At 38.8% G+C, this 14,029-nt stretch overlaps 1 protein-coding gene across 2 annotated transcripts in view; it reads left to right on the plus strand.

Moving 5' to 3' along the window:
* The first annotated feature begins 319 nt into the window (after positions 1-319).
* kcnip3b (Kv channel interacting protein 3b, calsenilin) overlaps positions 320-14,029 on the plus strand; it is a 49,994-nt gene continuing 36,284 nt past the window's right edge. For both annotated transcript variants that reach the window (XM_044195027.1, XM_044195028.1), the window contains exon 1: positions 320-477. In XM_044195027.1, coding sequence (XP_044050962.1) covers positions 352-477 — 126 coding nt within the window. In that variant the 5' untranslated portion in view covers positions 320-351. The remainder of the gene's footprint in view (positions 478-14,029) is intronic.

Genomic DNA, 14,029 nt, shown 5'->3' on the forward strand with positions numbered 1-14,029 from the left:
GAAATGTATCACTACAGCAGCACAAGAGAGGAAAAGGATAAAGCTAAGTAAAAAAAAAAAATACATATAAATAATATGTACAGTCTGTGCCTTAAAAGTACTCTATGTGCAAAACCCATTGTGCAGTTTCCTGATATTCCGGATCAACATTAGTCCAGGTGTTCACCTCCTGCAGGTGATGTTTCAGGCTGATAAATAGGAGAATTAAATCCGCTGCCAGCCTGTTGACTTTGCCTTCACATCATTACGCTGTAAAAGATGAAGGTCCACTTGTTTTGTCTCTGGCTGCTTCCACCCCCCCATCTCCGTTTGTGTGTGTGTGTGTGTGTGTGTGTGTGTGTGTGTGTGCCAATGTGTGCGCGCATTCCTTCGCATCCAGAGGAGCGGCAGTCGGAGGTTGAGGGTCCACGCAGAGAGGACGCACTCGGGCAGAAATCAGCCATCAGTGTCGCCGTTACAACACAAGAAAACATGCAGGTAAGACACAAATATTATCCTTTTATTTTTATTCTGGCGTACGACAAGACGACAGGTGATATATATATATATATATTTATTTATTTATTTTTTTCGTTTTAAATTAAAGAGCCTGGATCTGCTCGCCAATCTACTTGTGGGCTAAATTAATATTTTTGTCTTGTTTTTTTTTTTATTCCTCCACGACCCTCAGCGGCTCATTTGCTCCCACTTTTGCCGAAAGCTGAGTTTCGGAGTGAAGTTATGTAATTGCATCCCTGCTGGAGGCTGTGCAGGAGACGCTTCTCTGCAGACGGCTTCCAGCAAGTGTCACTTGGCATCACGTCTCACCAACGCGACTTTGCCTCCGTCTCACCCCGTCAGTTTTTAACATGCGAGGTTTATCCGTGATGGAGAGACCTCCTCGTGTTGCACCAAGTGATTCTGGCTTAATATCCGCACAGTCTGCCTCAAATCCTCGATTCTAGGAAGATGAGGGAGAATGTGTTTGTAATTCTGCCTCTGAAGAAACAATTTAGCAGATCAGTCCTCAGCAACAAGCAGCCTTTGAGTCTAAATCCGAGGTAATGGGCTGTAAAGTGAAAGCCCAGCCTCCCCAAAGTGACTTCCAACACCTTGCAAAGCAATGCTCATTAATGCTCCCAGAATTATCTGTTTCTGGTTGAGTTTCTCCCTCTATGAATGTTTCTCATGGTGGGCTGGAAAACCTGTTACTGCAGATGCATTGAAGTCCTTTTAGGATGGATGGCAGCGCCTCTCGACATGGTTGCACACCATTCACTAGGAGAAAAGAAGCTGCAACCTGTATGTTTATTCTCTGTTTGTTTGTGCACAGATGCAAACATAGGATCACTGACAAGAAAAAAATGGTTTCTTCCTACACACACCCACCTCTGGATGCATACAAACATCTCACATCTGCATGAACACACACACAGCTCTCAGTGGTGAGACTGGTTGGATATTGAAGTAAAAGCAGTGAGGATGAGGCAGAGCTTCTCTGTGACTGATGAGGCTCATCATCAATCACTCAGTGAGTCAGTCTGTCAGGTATTAAATCGGTTGATCAATCACACAAACATAATCAGATGGAGAGCTGGAGGTCCTGTAGGCTTCGGTGTGTGCGTGGATGCATTTTCTGCATGCGTGTGCACTTGTTTTTTCTATATTTTCCACGTCTTTGATTCATCATGTTACGTGTGCTTGTTGGTAATGGCTTCAAAGTATTCATTTTTATTCAAACAGTTGTTTTCACTATCAATTATTCCACAGACTGTCTTCTCGATTAATTATCGGTTAATTGTTTAGTGTACAAATTGTCAGCAAATTATGAAAATGGCCATCATAAGTGTCCACGTTTTAAAATGTCCTGTTTTGTCCGACCAACAGCCAAAGCCCCAAAGATATTTAGTTTGTCTGTACAGACGAATAAGAAAATCAGAAAATATTCACATTTAAGAAGATAGAACCAATACATGTTTGTCATTTTTGCTTAAAAAGGTACGATAAATTGATTATCAAAATAGTTGCAGATAAATTTTCTGTCCCTCGGCTAACCGTTGCCACTCCAATCTTCTGTTTATTTTCTCGATTAATTGTTTGCCCTATAAAATGCCAGAAAATGGTGAAAAACTTCAATTTCTGAAGTCCAAGGTGATGTCTTTAAATTGCTTGTTTGGTCCAGCCAACACTTTGAAATGCAAAAATCACAAAAGACAAAGAAAAGCAGCAAATCCTCACATTTGAGAAGCTAGAACTAAGCAGTGTTTCACATTTATGCTTTAAAAATGACTTAATTTTAAAAATAGGTGCAGATTAATTTTTTGTTGGTATTTTCAGCTGTAATTTTTGTTTGTTTTGGGCTTTAAAGCAGCCTATTTTGCACGTTCCATGTATATAAATGTTAAGCATATAGGCAAAATTTAACATTACAGTTTCAGTTGGAAACATGTGGTAAATTATTAGCATCAGCAGCCATTAGCACCAGTTTGACACCTGCCGACTGCAGCAGCACCTCTCCAACATTTAGATTTTTCTCTTTCCCCCTCTCTCTGCTTATTGACATGCAGGTGTTTGAATGGAATCACGCTGTGAGGCATCCGGGTGCCTGATATTTTAGTGTGTGACTCATTTCAGTGTATTTTTTGCTGAAGAATGACTGTATGATCAATGGGGTTTGTGGTTCTTCACTCATTCTGAGTCATTTTCAGTGGGATCAGAGTTGCTGTCACAAAGAGTCGTAATATATTCTTATATATAACATCATTATGTATCAGATTTTTCATCAGTTTGAAAAAGTCTCTGTACGTTCCAAGAATTACTTTGTGTTAAAGTCTTGAATTTACTTGATTTAGTGACCCACACGTCCGCCATCTCCTGTCATCTACTTCTACTTCCATTAAAGGATAAGTCTGGAGATATTCCATATTTTTCTTATTGTCAGTAAATCCCATGAAATGACCAAAATGAACAATGAAAGTGTTGAGAGATGGACTAAAGTGGTATTTATATTTGTACGTTAAGGAGTTATGGTGTAGCTACTGAGCCTACACACAAAGCTATGGCGGCTGCAACAAGAACTGTGATTGGTCGGTGGAGATAGTTGATAGTAAAGATATTAAGGAAGTTGAAGAAAGCCTCAGTGTCTTACTCCTTTTCAACACAGTTCTAGCAAATCCATTTCCACTGCAAACCCTCTACTCACTGCTATCACTCTGTATCAATAGAAGTATCTGTAGACATTACATTGATGAAACTCCAGTTATATAAGTGCATGGTAGCCCACCGACTATATCGCTCTATATCACAAAGTGAAGCAAAGCAGCTATATATAATTACGATAAGTAAGATACGATACAGCTGTTTAGTGTTGTGAAATAAATGGGTGAAACCTAGAAAAAAAATGGTTGGTTGGTTTGGATTAAAATAACTATTTTGTGAAGGTTAGTGGAGCTTCGTCGTCATGGTTACAATAATACTGCCGTGGTTAATGTTAGGGAACGATCGTGGTTATTGTTAAAACAAACCAAAGTTGACTGTCGGTAAAAAAACGGCAATGAACTGCCGTCTCACGTGTTTAAGTGCGATGTTTTGACCTCCTCCCTCTGTAAACTTTGTTGTTCTATAATAATGTCACCTCACTTCCTCCTTTGCTCCCGTCATAATTACTACAGTCACTAGGGGGCGCTGCCACCTGAACGTAAAGATGTCGTTTTTGATAATTTCTCTTGGGAATTTCTCAGTCTCATATGATTAGTTTAGTTTGCAACTATGGATTCTATTATCATCCCATCATGTGTTCAGTTATTAGTTCTAGCATAGATAGTAAGAGATGATGTATTCTGTTATTTATTTATCACTTCATTATCGACATCTGTAATTGAAATGTTGGGTTTTGAGATGGCGAAACCAGCCCACAGTTGCACTTCTCTTGTTCTTATTCTTCTCTCATAACTGTGCTGAAGATAAAGACTCTTTGACTGCCATCTCACCGTGACTTTGAGGCGCGCGTAATTAGTATTTTATGGTGGACTTTCCTTCAATCAAAGCAGTCACACACTGTCAGCCTGCACAGATCAGTGACACTACACCAAACAGGCTGACGGCAATGCACACACACACACACACACACAAATATACATACAGAGCATTGTGCCGCACCTGATATTGTATCTGAGGGACCCACCTGTTCAATAGGTGGTGTGATTGGTAGATTTAAATAATTTAACAGGTCTGGTAACTGTATCCTTTAAAGTGGGAACAGGGATGGGTGCCACACACTTCTGCAGTAACACAGTACTGCAGAGAATGAGTACAATGGAAGTGTTTTTAGCTAGTGGCTAAAATGGCCATTTATTTGCTGAAATCTTCATTTTATCTTCATTTTTTCTCCATCTGGGCTTTAAGAAGGGTGAGATTTATCATTGTAAATTAGCTTTCATATGGTAAATTGGTCCAAATGGAGAATTTCTTTTTCTTCAGCATAATGTAAGTTAGTGTGCATAAAGAAACACACACGAAGGCACGCACACACACAGCCAACATGATTGTACTGTATGGAAAGCCAAGTGGACCATAAGCATGTCAGAAATGTAGTGTGCCATCCAACAGGCACGTTACAAAAATGCCTGCCGAGGCTACAGTGAACCCCTTGGTGAGGCTACAATTGTATTTCTGTGTTTAACTAGGATTCAGGTAATGTCTCTGTGCATGAAGGGGGCTGCCATGGCACTGGCTGCAGATATGTTTGATGTTCACTTTTGAATAAATTAAAAATACTGTTTGAATATGTGTGTCAATTGTATATTTAAATATGTGGTGAAACACAGGCAAACGTACATATACGCATTTATTTTATACACATACAAGATACTATTTCTTCTAAAGGCTAAAGGCCATCATAGCTGCCAATACAAGTAAGATAGATAGAGTACTTTATTAATTCCAGCAGGATTTTTTTTAAAGCAGCAGCTTAAAGCATTTAAGACAAGATAAAAAACAAAGAAACAATACAATACTTGTAAACAGTAACTGAAATAAATAGTTGGAGATGGAGACTTTTTATACTGTACATACAGGAGCCTACATGTGAGGTAGACATGGTGCAAGTAGACATGGTGCAAGGTGCAAGTACTGCAAAATTGAATGCAAATTATACTATAAGGTTATAGTGCAGTTATGGATCAGATCATTTAACTTAGCCTCATCTGTCTGTCTGTCTATATATATATATATATATACATACATGTGTTGACATTGTACTGTCTAAAGGCAAAGAGGTAGAACCTTTAGTTTGAAAAGTACAGCGCAAACATAATTGATAGAGCACACTAGCCAATGAGAAGCAAGGGGGCACTGAAGGCCCACCCACCATTGAAAACAAAACATTGAGTGGTAAATTTGTTTTGTCAGTAAGAACGGAACAACAAATCGAGCTGAATTTGTGCTTTTTGTTGTGTTTCTGGTTTTTGGCCGCACGGTTCAAACGTACCTTGGTCTTTGATGACAAGTTTCACTCTCTTCACAGATATCTCTCCTTACATTTCCCTAACACAGACAGTGTTAGTGCACTGATCTTTGGTGCTGGAGACTGTGGTTTGAGTCCCACATTGGTCAGTTTTTTCTTTGCGTCTTGGTGAGGCTACAATGGACCCCTTGGCTTCTGCAAGTGACAATGGTATCTTCACCAAGTGGTTCATTGTAGCCTCGGCAGGCATTTTTGTAACATGCCGTTGGGATGGCACACTACATTTCTGAGATGTTGGTCCACTTGGCTTTCCGTAGTGCTGAGGGAGGCACAGTGTTATCGACCTACGGGGGGGAATGCAGTGAGGTGAAAAGATGCTGCTGTAAAATATCAATGAGTGATCAATTAACGTTGTGATGTTCATACATGGTATCTGTATTATCTGTCAATACACTTATTGACCTATAAGAAGAGGAATGACAGGACAGAATGAGTGTGTGTGTGTGTGTGTGTGTGTGTGTGTGTGTGTGTGTGTGTGTTAGAGAGAGAGGAGGAGGAGCTGATAATTGAAACATGGCTCCTCTATTACTTGGAGCCTCCCCAGAGTATTAATTCTTTCTCCACATGAAGGCTCACACATCAATATAATACTCTTTCTCTTGCTTTTTCAGTCTCACACACACACACACACACACACACACACACACACACACACAAACACACACATACGAACAGCATGAAGTCCATATGGATGTGCCATCCTCCCACAGACACACTGATTCACACTGACAGCCATACTGAGAGGCTCAAGCAGTCAGGACACAAATAGTATCAGCTCTCGACCATCAGCCTACGCGTATATTTTCTTCAGGCTTCATGTAAAGAGCCGCACTATGCACAACCATATCTTATATACAGTAATGTAAATATTTTCTATCAACTTTCAGTAAAGATTACAGTTCTGATGGCTAATTTTAGTAATAAACAGAATAACAGAAGATGGCAAATTTCCAAAAGTTCATCAGTCTGGCTCCCTATCTTACCTGTATTACCTGTATCTGATTTGCTTAGAACTTCTATTGTGTGCACTGACGTGATAGTGAGCAGCTGTAACAAAAGAGTTTCCCCTCGGGGATCAATAAAGTATTTCTGATTCTGATTTCCTTGTGTAGCCGTTTTTAAGTTAAAAATATAGAAAATTAAAAAGAAAGATTTACTACTGATTAGCACTGTTAGAGTTACGTTTTGATTAGGTTTAGTCACAAAAACTACTTGGTTGGTTAGAAAACCAAGTGGTAGAAAGGAAATCACAGCAGTGTAGAGTTTAGAGCGTTTATCGAATAAACTGTGAATTCTGTCCAATCACAAACAAGAAGTGTTGTCCCACCCTTTCTGAAACATCGTTGTGTTTTGTGAATTGTGAATTGTTGTTTTCTGAAATATCGTGGTGTTTTGACCCTCAGGGCCACCACACTTCTCAGAGTTATTTCTAAATGTATTTGTTGGATTGCCATGAAATTTTGCGACAACATTCATGTTGGCATGAGACCTGGCAATTTTAGTGACCCCATAACCCTCCCTCTTGTGCCACCAGCAGGCCCAGCAGGGCATCTGCTCTACAAATAATGCTCTTGTTTAGAAGGCATTTGAAATGTATTGTGACTAATCAATGAGAAACTGAAGTTTATATGTAGATCTTGTTTTGACTCTTTTTGATAGAAATGAGAACTCTGAGAACAGATAAAACACATAAAGTTGAGACTTGAATTTGATCACTGAGACAAATTTCTGATGTTGTGATATCTAGAGCTGATTACTTCAGACAAATAAAGATCAGTGCAGTGAGAGAGAAAAAAGAGCATTTTAAGATCTTAAATTAGGATCAACAAGAGGAAGGCTATTTCTCAGGAGCTGAATTTAAGAAGTATGAGAAAATCTCATATTGATGTTAAATTGAGCCCAGTTATGTCCTGGAGAAATAGGCTGGACAAAGAAGAGATTTAATTTTGAATTTTAATAATAATGAAGATAGACTTAGCAATGTCCACCCTGTCTCCTAGAAACTGTAATTATTTAGTACTAATTTGTTTTGCCAAGACATTTGAATGAAATGTAAATGTCCCTTGCAAATGTGTTTACTGGCAAAAAAATTTCAGTCAAGGAAGCACCACATTGTTGAACCACACTTAAGTCGTAGGGAGGTGGTCGGGCTGGATTGTGAGCATACAAGGTGCAGAACTTTGACACCAGAGACCAGGATTCACATCCTGGTTAGGTCTGGGCAACAAAAGCATGTTGGTTGAGGTTAGTGAAAGCTTGTGGTTTCAGTTAAATATTTAAAAATTAAACACGTTCTGTCTTGTGTTTCAAGTCAGTGTTGACTTCTTTTATTATTTAACCAAGACTATGATTTTGTCTAGAGTGCCTAAAAATAACAATAAAAACATGAATTATGCTTTAGCTGCTATGAGTGGATATTGTGAAAAAACTAAATCAAATACATTGTCAATCAGTGTTTTGCCGATATGTTCAGTATGAATTTTGTGTGACTTTGCAGATACATATATTAAAAACGTTTTCTACTTATGTTGATAAAAATGTAATTAATTAAACAACATTATGTTTCTTTCAATTCGTATCTGCTGTTGCAATTTAGTAGCATATAAACGTAACTTCTGGGAGAGATTTAGTATTGCTCTCCCATAAAGTTGGACTCACAAGAGAAAAAAAGAAAAGGACAAAATTGATGCAGCAGAAGCAGATATATACTTTCTTTTGTGTGCTGCCAATCATTTTATAATGCTAGGTATCACTTTATTCCAACTTACTTTGGAACAAATCTCTTCCATGTTATTTGTCAACACATACTGCCAACAAAATGGGCTAACTCCCAGTGAATCTGTGTCGTTCTCATGCTGCTTCGCGCCTGCATGGCAGAGATTTGAGACCATCTCGCTCACAGCTCTGCTCCTCTGCAGGAAATCCCGGGTGGTAGAATGTATGTGCGAAGTATTTACTGTATCTCTGCCTTTGTGCTGTCAGTCCTTGTCATCGTGCTCCTCCTTCTCCTCCTGCCTGCTCGCCTCATTTCTCTACATATGCAAACACACATGGGCTCACACACAAAAACACACACACTCTGTCTTTCTTACTCACAGAAGCTGAGTCTACCTCCCTTATGTTTGGATCCCAGTTGGTATTTCTGCTTCACCCAGTAGCAGACAGTAGCCTGGTGACAGGTGACATTATGGTGAGAGAGGAGGGTGAGGTGTGTGTATGTAGGTGCGTTAGAGACGGAGAAGCAGTGATTGACTGTGAAATAAATTGGAAGGAATGAGGAGGTGAGGAGATGGAGGACAGATGTGTGCCGACATCCAGGGTGAAAAGAAACAATTAATATTAATAATATGAGCGGCTGATTAAATGACTGTTGTTTTCCATTGTATGCATGTGTATGTTGATGTGTGTGTGTACTCTCATTTTCATTCCAAGTGAAATTAGGTTAGGTTAGGAAATGTAGCCCGGTAGATCAATTAGATCTCCTCAGAGTTTTATGAAGGAGTGTTGAACAATAAATAGATATTGAAAGAGAAAATGAGCACAGGAAGGAATACTTGTGGTTGGGTTTATGGGATGAGTTGGAAAGATTTTTTAAATTTAATAACCTTTTTAAATGTGTTTTTCTAGTAAGTATCAGCTAATAATGCAGTTGGTTTTAGTAGTACTAAAATCTAGCCGCTGTAATAGATCATTCACTAAGTTACTGTTGCTACGCCTGTCAAGTTTTCTGTTCTCGCACATCACATACGCATTTACAACAATGTCGGTGACAGATTTAATGCTTGAAATTTTTAGTAATTCTTAAAACAATAGGTCCTTGATTTCAGACAGATGTGGACAAAAGCAGCTTCTCATTTCTAGCCATTGACTGTTGATTTTGCTGGCTGAAATACAACGAAATACAACTGTTGCTAGCAGGTTTTATCAGCTCTAGCTAGCTAGCTAAATAAGCTAACGTTAACTTCATGAGTTGGTTGATCTGTTTTTGGATGAGTTTTTAATGTTTTCATCTGACTCGTTTTAAAACAAGAATCCTGTAAATGGTGTCTAAAATATGCACTTGATGGCTACTTACATGATATAATCCTAAAAGACTTTGGGCTAAAGCTAACAAGTCCCAGGCAAAAAGTCAGCATCCTCACCAGTTGATGATCCATATCGAGTACATGGAAAGAAAAATTTAAGATCAGTTTGAACATAACACGTTTGGCTGCTTAATAGCTTACATACATACATATTTTCAAACAGTATGGTTTCACTTTTAACATTAAGAGAAAGGATGAGGACTGCCCAAAGTGTTTGGCAAATTACCTTGAGTAACGTTGGCTGGGGTTGCTGGAGCGTAAACGTACCCAAATCCAATTAAAAACAAGACAGAGCCACTATCGTTAGCATACACTCTAATAGCATCCAAGACCAGCTTCCCCACATTAATACTAGACGGTGGATGTGCTAGTCATGAATGAGACTTTTTTTAATGTCACCTGTAAACCCACAAAATTGATATCTACATACATGATATCTTGCTAAAAGACCAGGCTAACACTAACACTGTATGTCCCAGGGAAAATCCTCACCAAGTGGAAGACATGGAAATAAACATCATTATTCTTGTATTGCAGTGTAGAGCTAGTTAGTCCTAGAATTAGAAATACGATAAGAAAAAACAAACAAACATAACCCTGTTTAACTGCTTAGCTTACATATTCGTTCATATTTTAAACCAGTAAGGGCAGGACAGAGCCACTAATGTTAGCCTAAACTCTTGGAAGTAATGCTTGGTTACTCCAGGTAGTAAGCTAGTTAGCCAGACATGCTAACGATTGTAGCTCATGTAGCAGACAAACATGCCTGTTTAATCCAATCTTACTTCTGCTCTTGTGTTTTTCATTTTGGAAAGACTAAAAAAAGACACCACTCTCCAAACTCTTTATATAGGTATCGCTTTTACTACATCCCAATGCACTTGGGACGTTGGGTCGTTTGAACTTCTGCATACGGTATCACTGAGCTGCAGCATGGGTATGTGGGTGGTTGTTGCATGTGTGACAGATGTAAAGGGATGTGTATTTGTATATGTGTGTGTATGTTTCTGTGTGTGCATTTAGGTGTATTTATAGTCTGTTTGCTTGTGTCTGCTTTTATGTCTCTGCTCTGAATGCACGTCTACAGATGTGTTGTGGATGCATCTGTGTGGTCTCACACAAGTTTGCTTGGTTATTTTTGTATTTCTGCACTTCAGATGTCCTCACAAGGGTAAAATGTAAAACTCGAATAGTGCAGCTGCATAAACAACAGCTAATTTATGATAAAACTGTAGAAAACTCTGACAAATTATGGAAGACAGTAATGTTCCCTTTTCTGAATGCACAGACAGTAAACAACTCTCTCAGAAAAGCTAGGCTATTGTTTGTCTAAATTAGCTCTAATATTAGTATGGCTGGGTTTCAAGTTTGGATCCAGTTAGTAAAATACCCTGATCCATTAAGCTTAGACATACAAAACATTCAAATTGTCATTTTGCTATGTCAATCTTTTTTTGCACAGCTCTCCTTTTTATTGAACAAAAAAAGCTTGTCAAATGTTAAATGTTGTTTAAACACAATAAGCCATACAAGAACTTTGCCTAAATAAAATACAGTCCAAAATTGGTAAAATTTTGATTTAAATCAGGAACCTCTAGATAAAAGGATAGGTAAATAAAGATAGATAATGTTTTTGGTGCCACGGACACATTTCGGTCTGTACCAAAGACATAGGGGAAAGTGGGGTGAGTTGTGCCAGTTTTTACTCAAAGTAACTTTAAAGTGAGGCCATGACAGTAATGCCTTCAACTTAAGAATGTACATATATTTCAGGATGTGGTGCATCCCTGAGAACAATAACTCTGGATCTGAAATAAATGGTTTCAGAAATATAGCTTTTGGGGAAAAAGTGGTATTCTCCCCAAATGCACAACTTCCCCCTGGTGCGGGGTAAGTTGTGCCTTTGGAGAGAATACGTTGGGGTAAATTGCGCCAGTGATTTCTGAAGTAAAACAGAACATTTTAATGTTATGAATTGTAATGCTATATGAAAGCAAGACAAATTAAATTTAGAATTAGGTTTATTTAGATATTGCCAGCTAATTAAACTGTTGGAATAAGTCATATTTTGTAGTTTTTGGGAAAACAAAAAAAACTTAAATACACAATATGTGATATTTGTGAATCATTTCAGGCAAAAAGGCTTTGGCAATAGATGCCTGCTGACATACATAGAACGCTGTCTGTCAATTATGTAACATATAAGAATAAAGTGACTAGACTAATTTCTAAACATCCTATTGTGACTTAGGCCACTTAAAAACTGAATATTAATTCTCTTTAATAACATAGTGCAAACTCAAAACTGAAATCAGCTAAATTAAACAAGGTAGGCAGGTAAGTCAAACACTGATGAGGCATGCCCATCTCCTCACTTCTCCAGATTATCCCCTATGAGTATGTAGGTCTAGGTGGTCTGGATCTGGCCTATTACTTAACATCCCACTTGTCAATGCTGCAGGGGAATATAAACTTCTGCTCCCTTCTGGCTGTACCACCAAGTTTTTAGGGTGTGGGTAGTTTCTTGAGCAAATCACCTCTATGGATGACTCCTTCACCATTTTCTTTAAATGTAAAGATGGGCTTTCCATCCACAGACTTCCTACAACTTTGCCTTAGAAACTTTGCGCTGATGTCTGCACCCTCAACCTTCTCCACCAATCCAACGTAGTTATAGGATTTGGTTTTACCAGCAAGGCTCACAATGACAAAGTCACCAGCCGACAGATCCTTGTCACCATCATCATCATCATTCTGGACATCTGAACTTTCATAACTTTCCATAATAAATGCACGCTTAACCTAACCTGCTTTTTTCTCTCTGATCCAGCTGGCAGGGATATCAATGCCATTTCTTCGTGCATACTCAAAAGCCAGCTCACGGCATTTCATGGCACTTATGCCGTGAAACATTGCTGCTAGTGCCTTTATGTGGTCTGCCAGCTCTGTCTCCATGTTTTCTTTGAAGACTTGGTTGGAAAGTCCTGTTCTCTTATACCCTGTCTTTGTTACTTCTCCTATCTTTTTCTTCTCCATGAATCTTTTCAAGGTCATCCTGCAGATCTTCATCTCCCTTGCCACCTGATGGTCTTTCCCTGTTGCACCTCTTTCACTGCTCTGTCCAACTCCACCAGAGGAGTTGAAGCCCTGTCTGTCTTCCTTTTATAAGTGCGTGACATGATGGGTTTTGGTCTAAAATTAAGAATGTCACATAGTTTAAGTGTTAAAATGTAAGAGTACAATGTACAATTACAAATTTATAATATGTTGAAAATAATCATAAGTGTGGGTGAGTTGTGCCACTGGCACAACTTAACCCAGGCCCTTTGGCACAAATCAACCCAGACCCACAAGTTTGAAAAACTATCATGATCCAGCAGTTAAGAGCTAACATCATGCTAACTGTATAGACTCATTGTGTTGCCTGGTAAAGCACTAAAACATGTGTGAAATGTTTTCAAACTTGTCTATAATTGTTCAGACACTACAATCAAAAAACCTTGATCATAGAAATTTTACTTTGAAAGGAAAAAAACAGTTTTCTGAGCTAAAACGTGCTTACCTCTCATGCCATGTGTCTCTCTTCTTTGGAGGATGAGTAAAATGGATGGCTTTTCAAAATTATGTGGTCACATGACCAATTTCTTCTATGGTTTTCCAGAAACAATGGATGGAACTACTTCCCCTCTGGCACAAATCACCCCACTCTCCCCTATTGAGGTTCAGTACCCTGCCCTCCTAACAAAACTCACAGTGCGAAGAAAACAAGGTAGTTATAGATTTATTTAGCTCTGTCCAATGACACAGTCAGGGGGAAAAAATAAGGACTTGTTATCTACATCACTAAAATTGACAGATATACTGTATATGCACTGATGTCATGGGAAGGAAAGGTTACTCCAATCTAGCTCCGAGTAATATTTTTTATTTTTGTCAACATTTTTTCAGAGTTTTGTCTGTTGCAAAGCATGTTCTGTGATTTTCCCTGGAGTGGCATGTTTAACCACATTTTGACCTTGACGAAGCAGTCGGGCAGAACAGATGAACCTCTGCTGGATGAGTTTGAGTCATACTGAGAGGAAGTCTAAGTACATGTGAGCTGGGACGTTATAGCAGAACATGAGAGAGAGAGAGACATGCTGTATCTCTGCTGTGCCCTGGTACAATGTTAATCACATATAACTTATTAATGGAAACTCTGCATCCGCTAATATGACATTACAAGACTTCATTTCTCTCTCTCTCTATTCCTTTTCCATCCCTCTTCCTCATCTCTCTCTAACTCCATCAATGTTCACCTCTTTTCCATCCCACTCTGTCACAATGAGAGGATCCATGCTGCTTCAGCCTCTAATTCTCTCTCTTTTCATCAATTTGTCAGAATTTCTTCTCTCACAAATTTTCTTTACTGACGTGACCATAATTTAGTACAATATTGCCA

The sequence above is a fragment of the Siniperca chuatsi genome, linkage group LG5 (genome assembly GCF_020085105.1).
Source record: "Siniperca chuatsi isolate FFG_IHB_CAS linkage group LG5, ASM2008510v1, whole genome shotgun sequence".
NCBI classification, from domain to species: Eukaryota; Metazoa; Chordata; class Actinopteri; order Centrarchiformes; family Sinipercidae; genus Siniperca; species Siniperca chuatsi.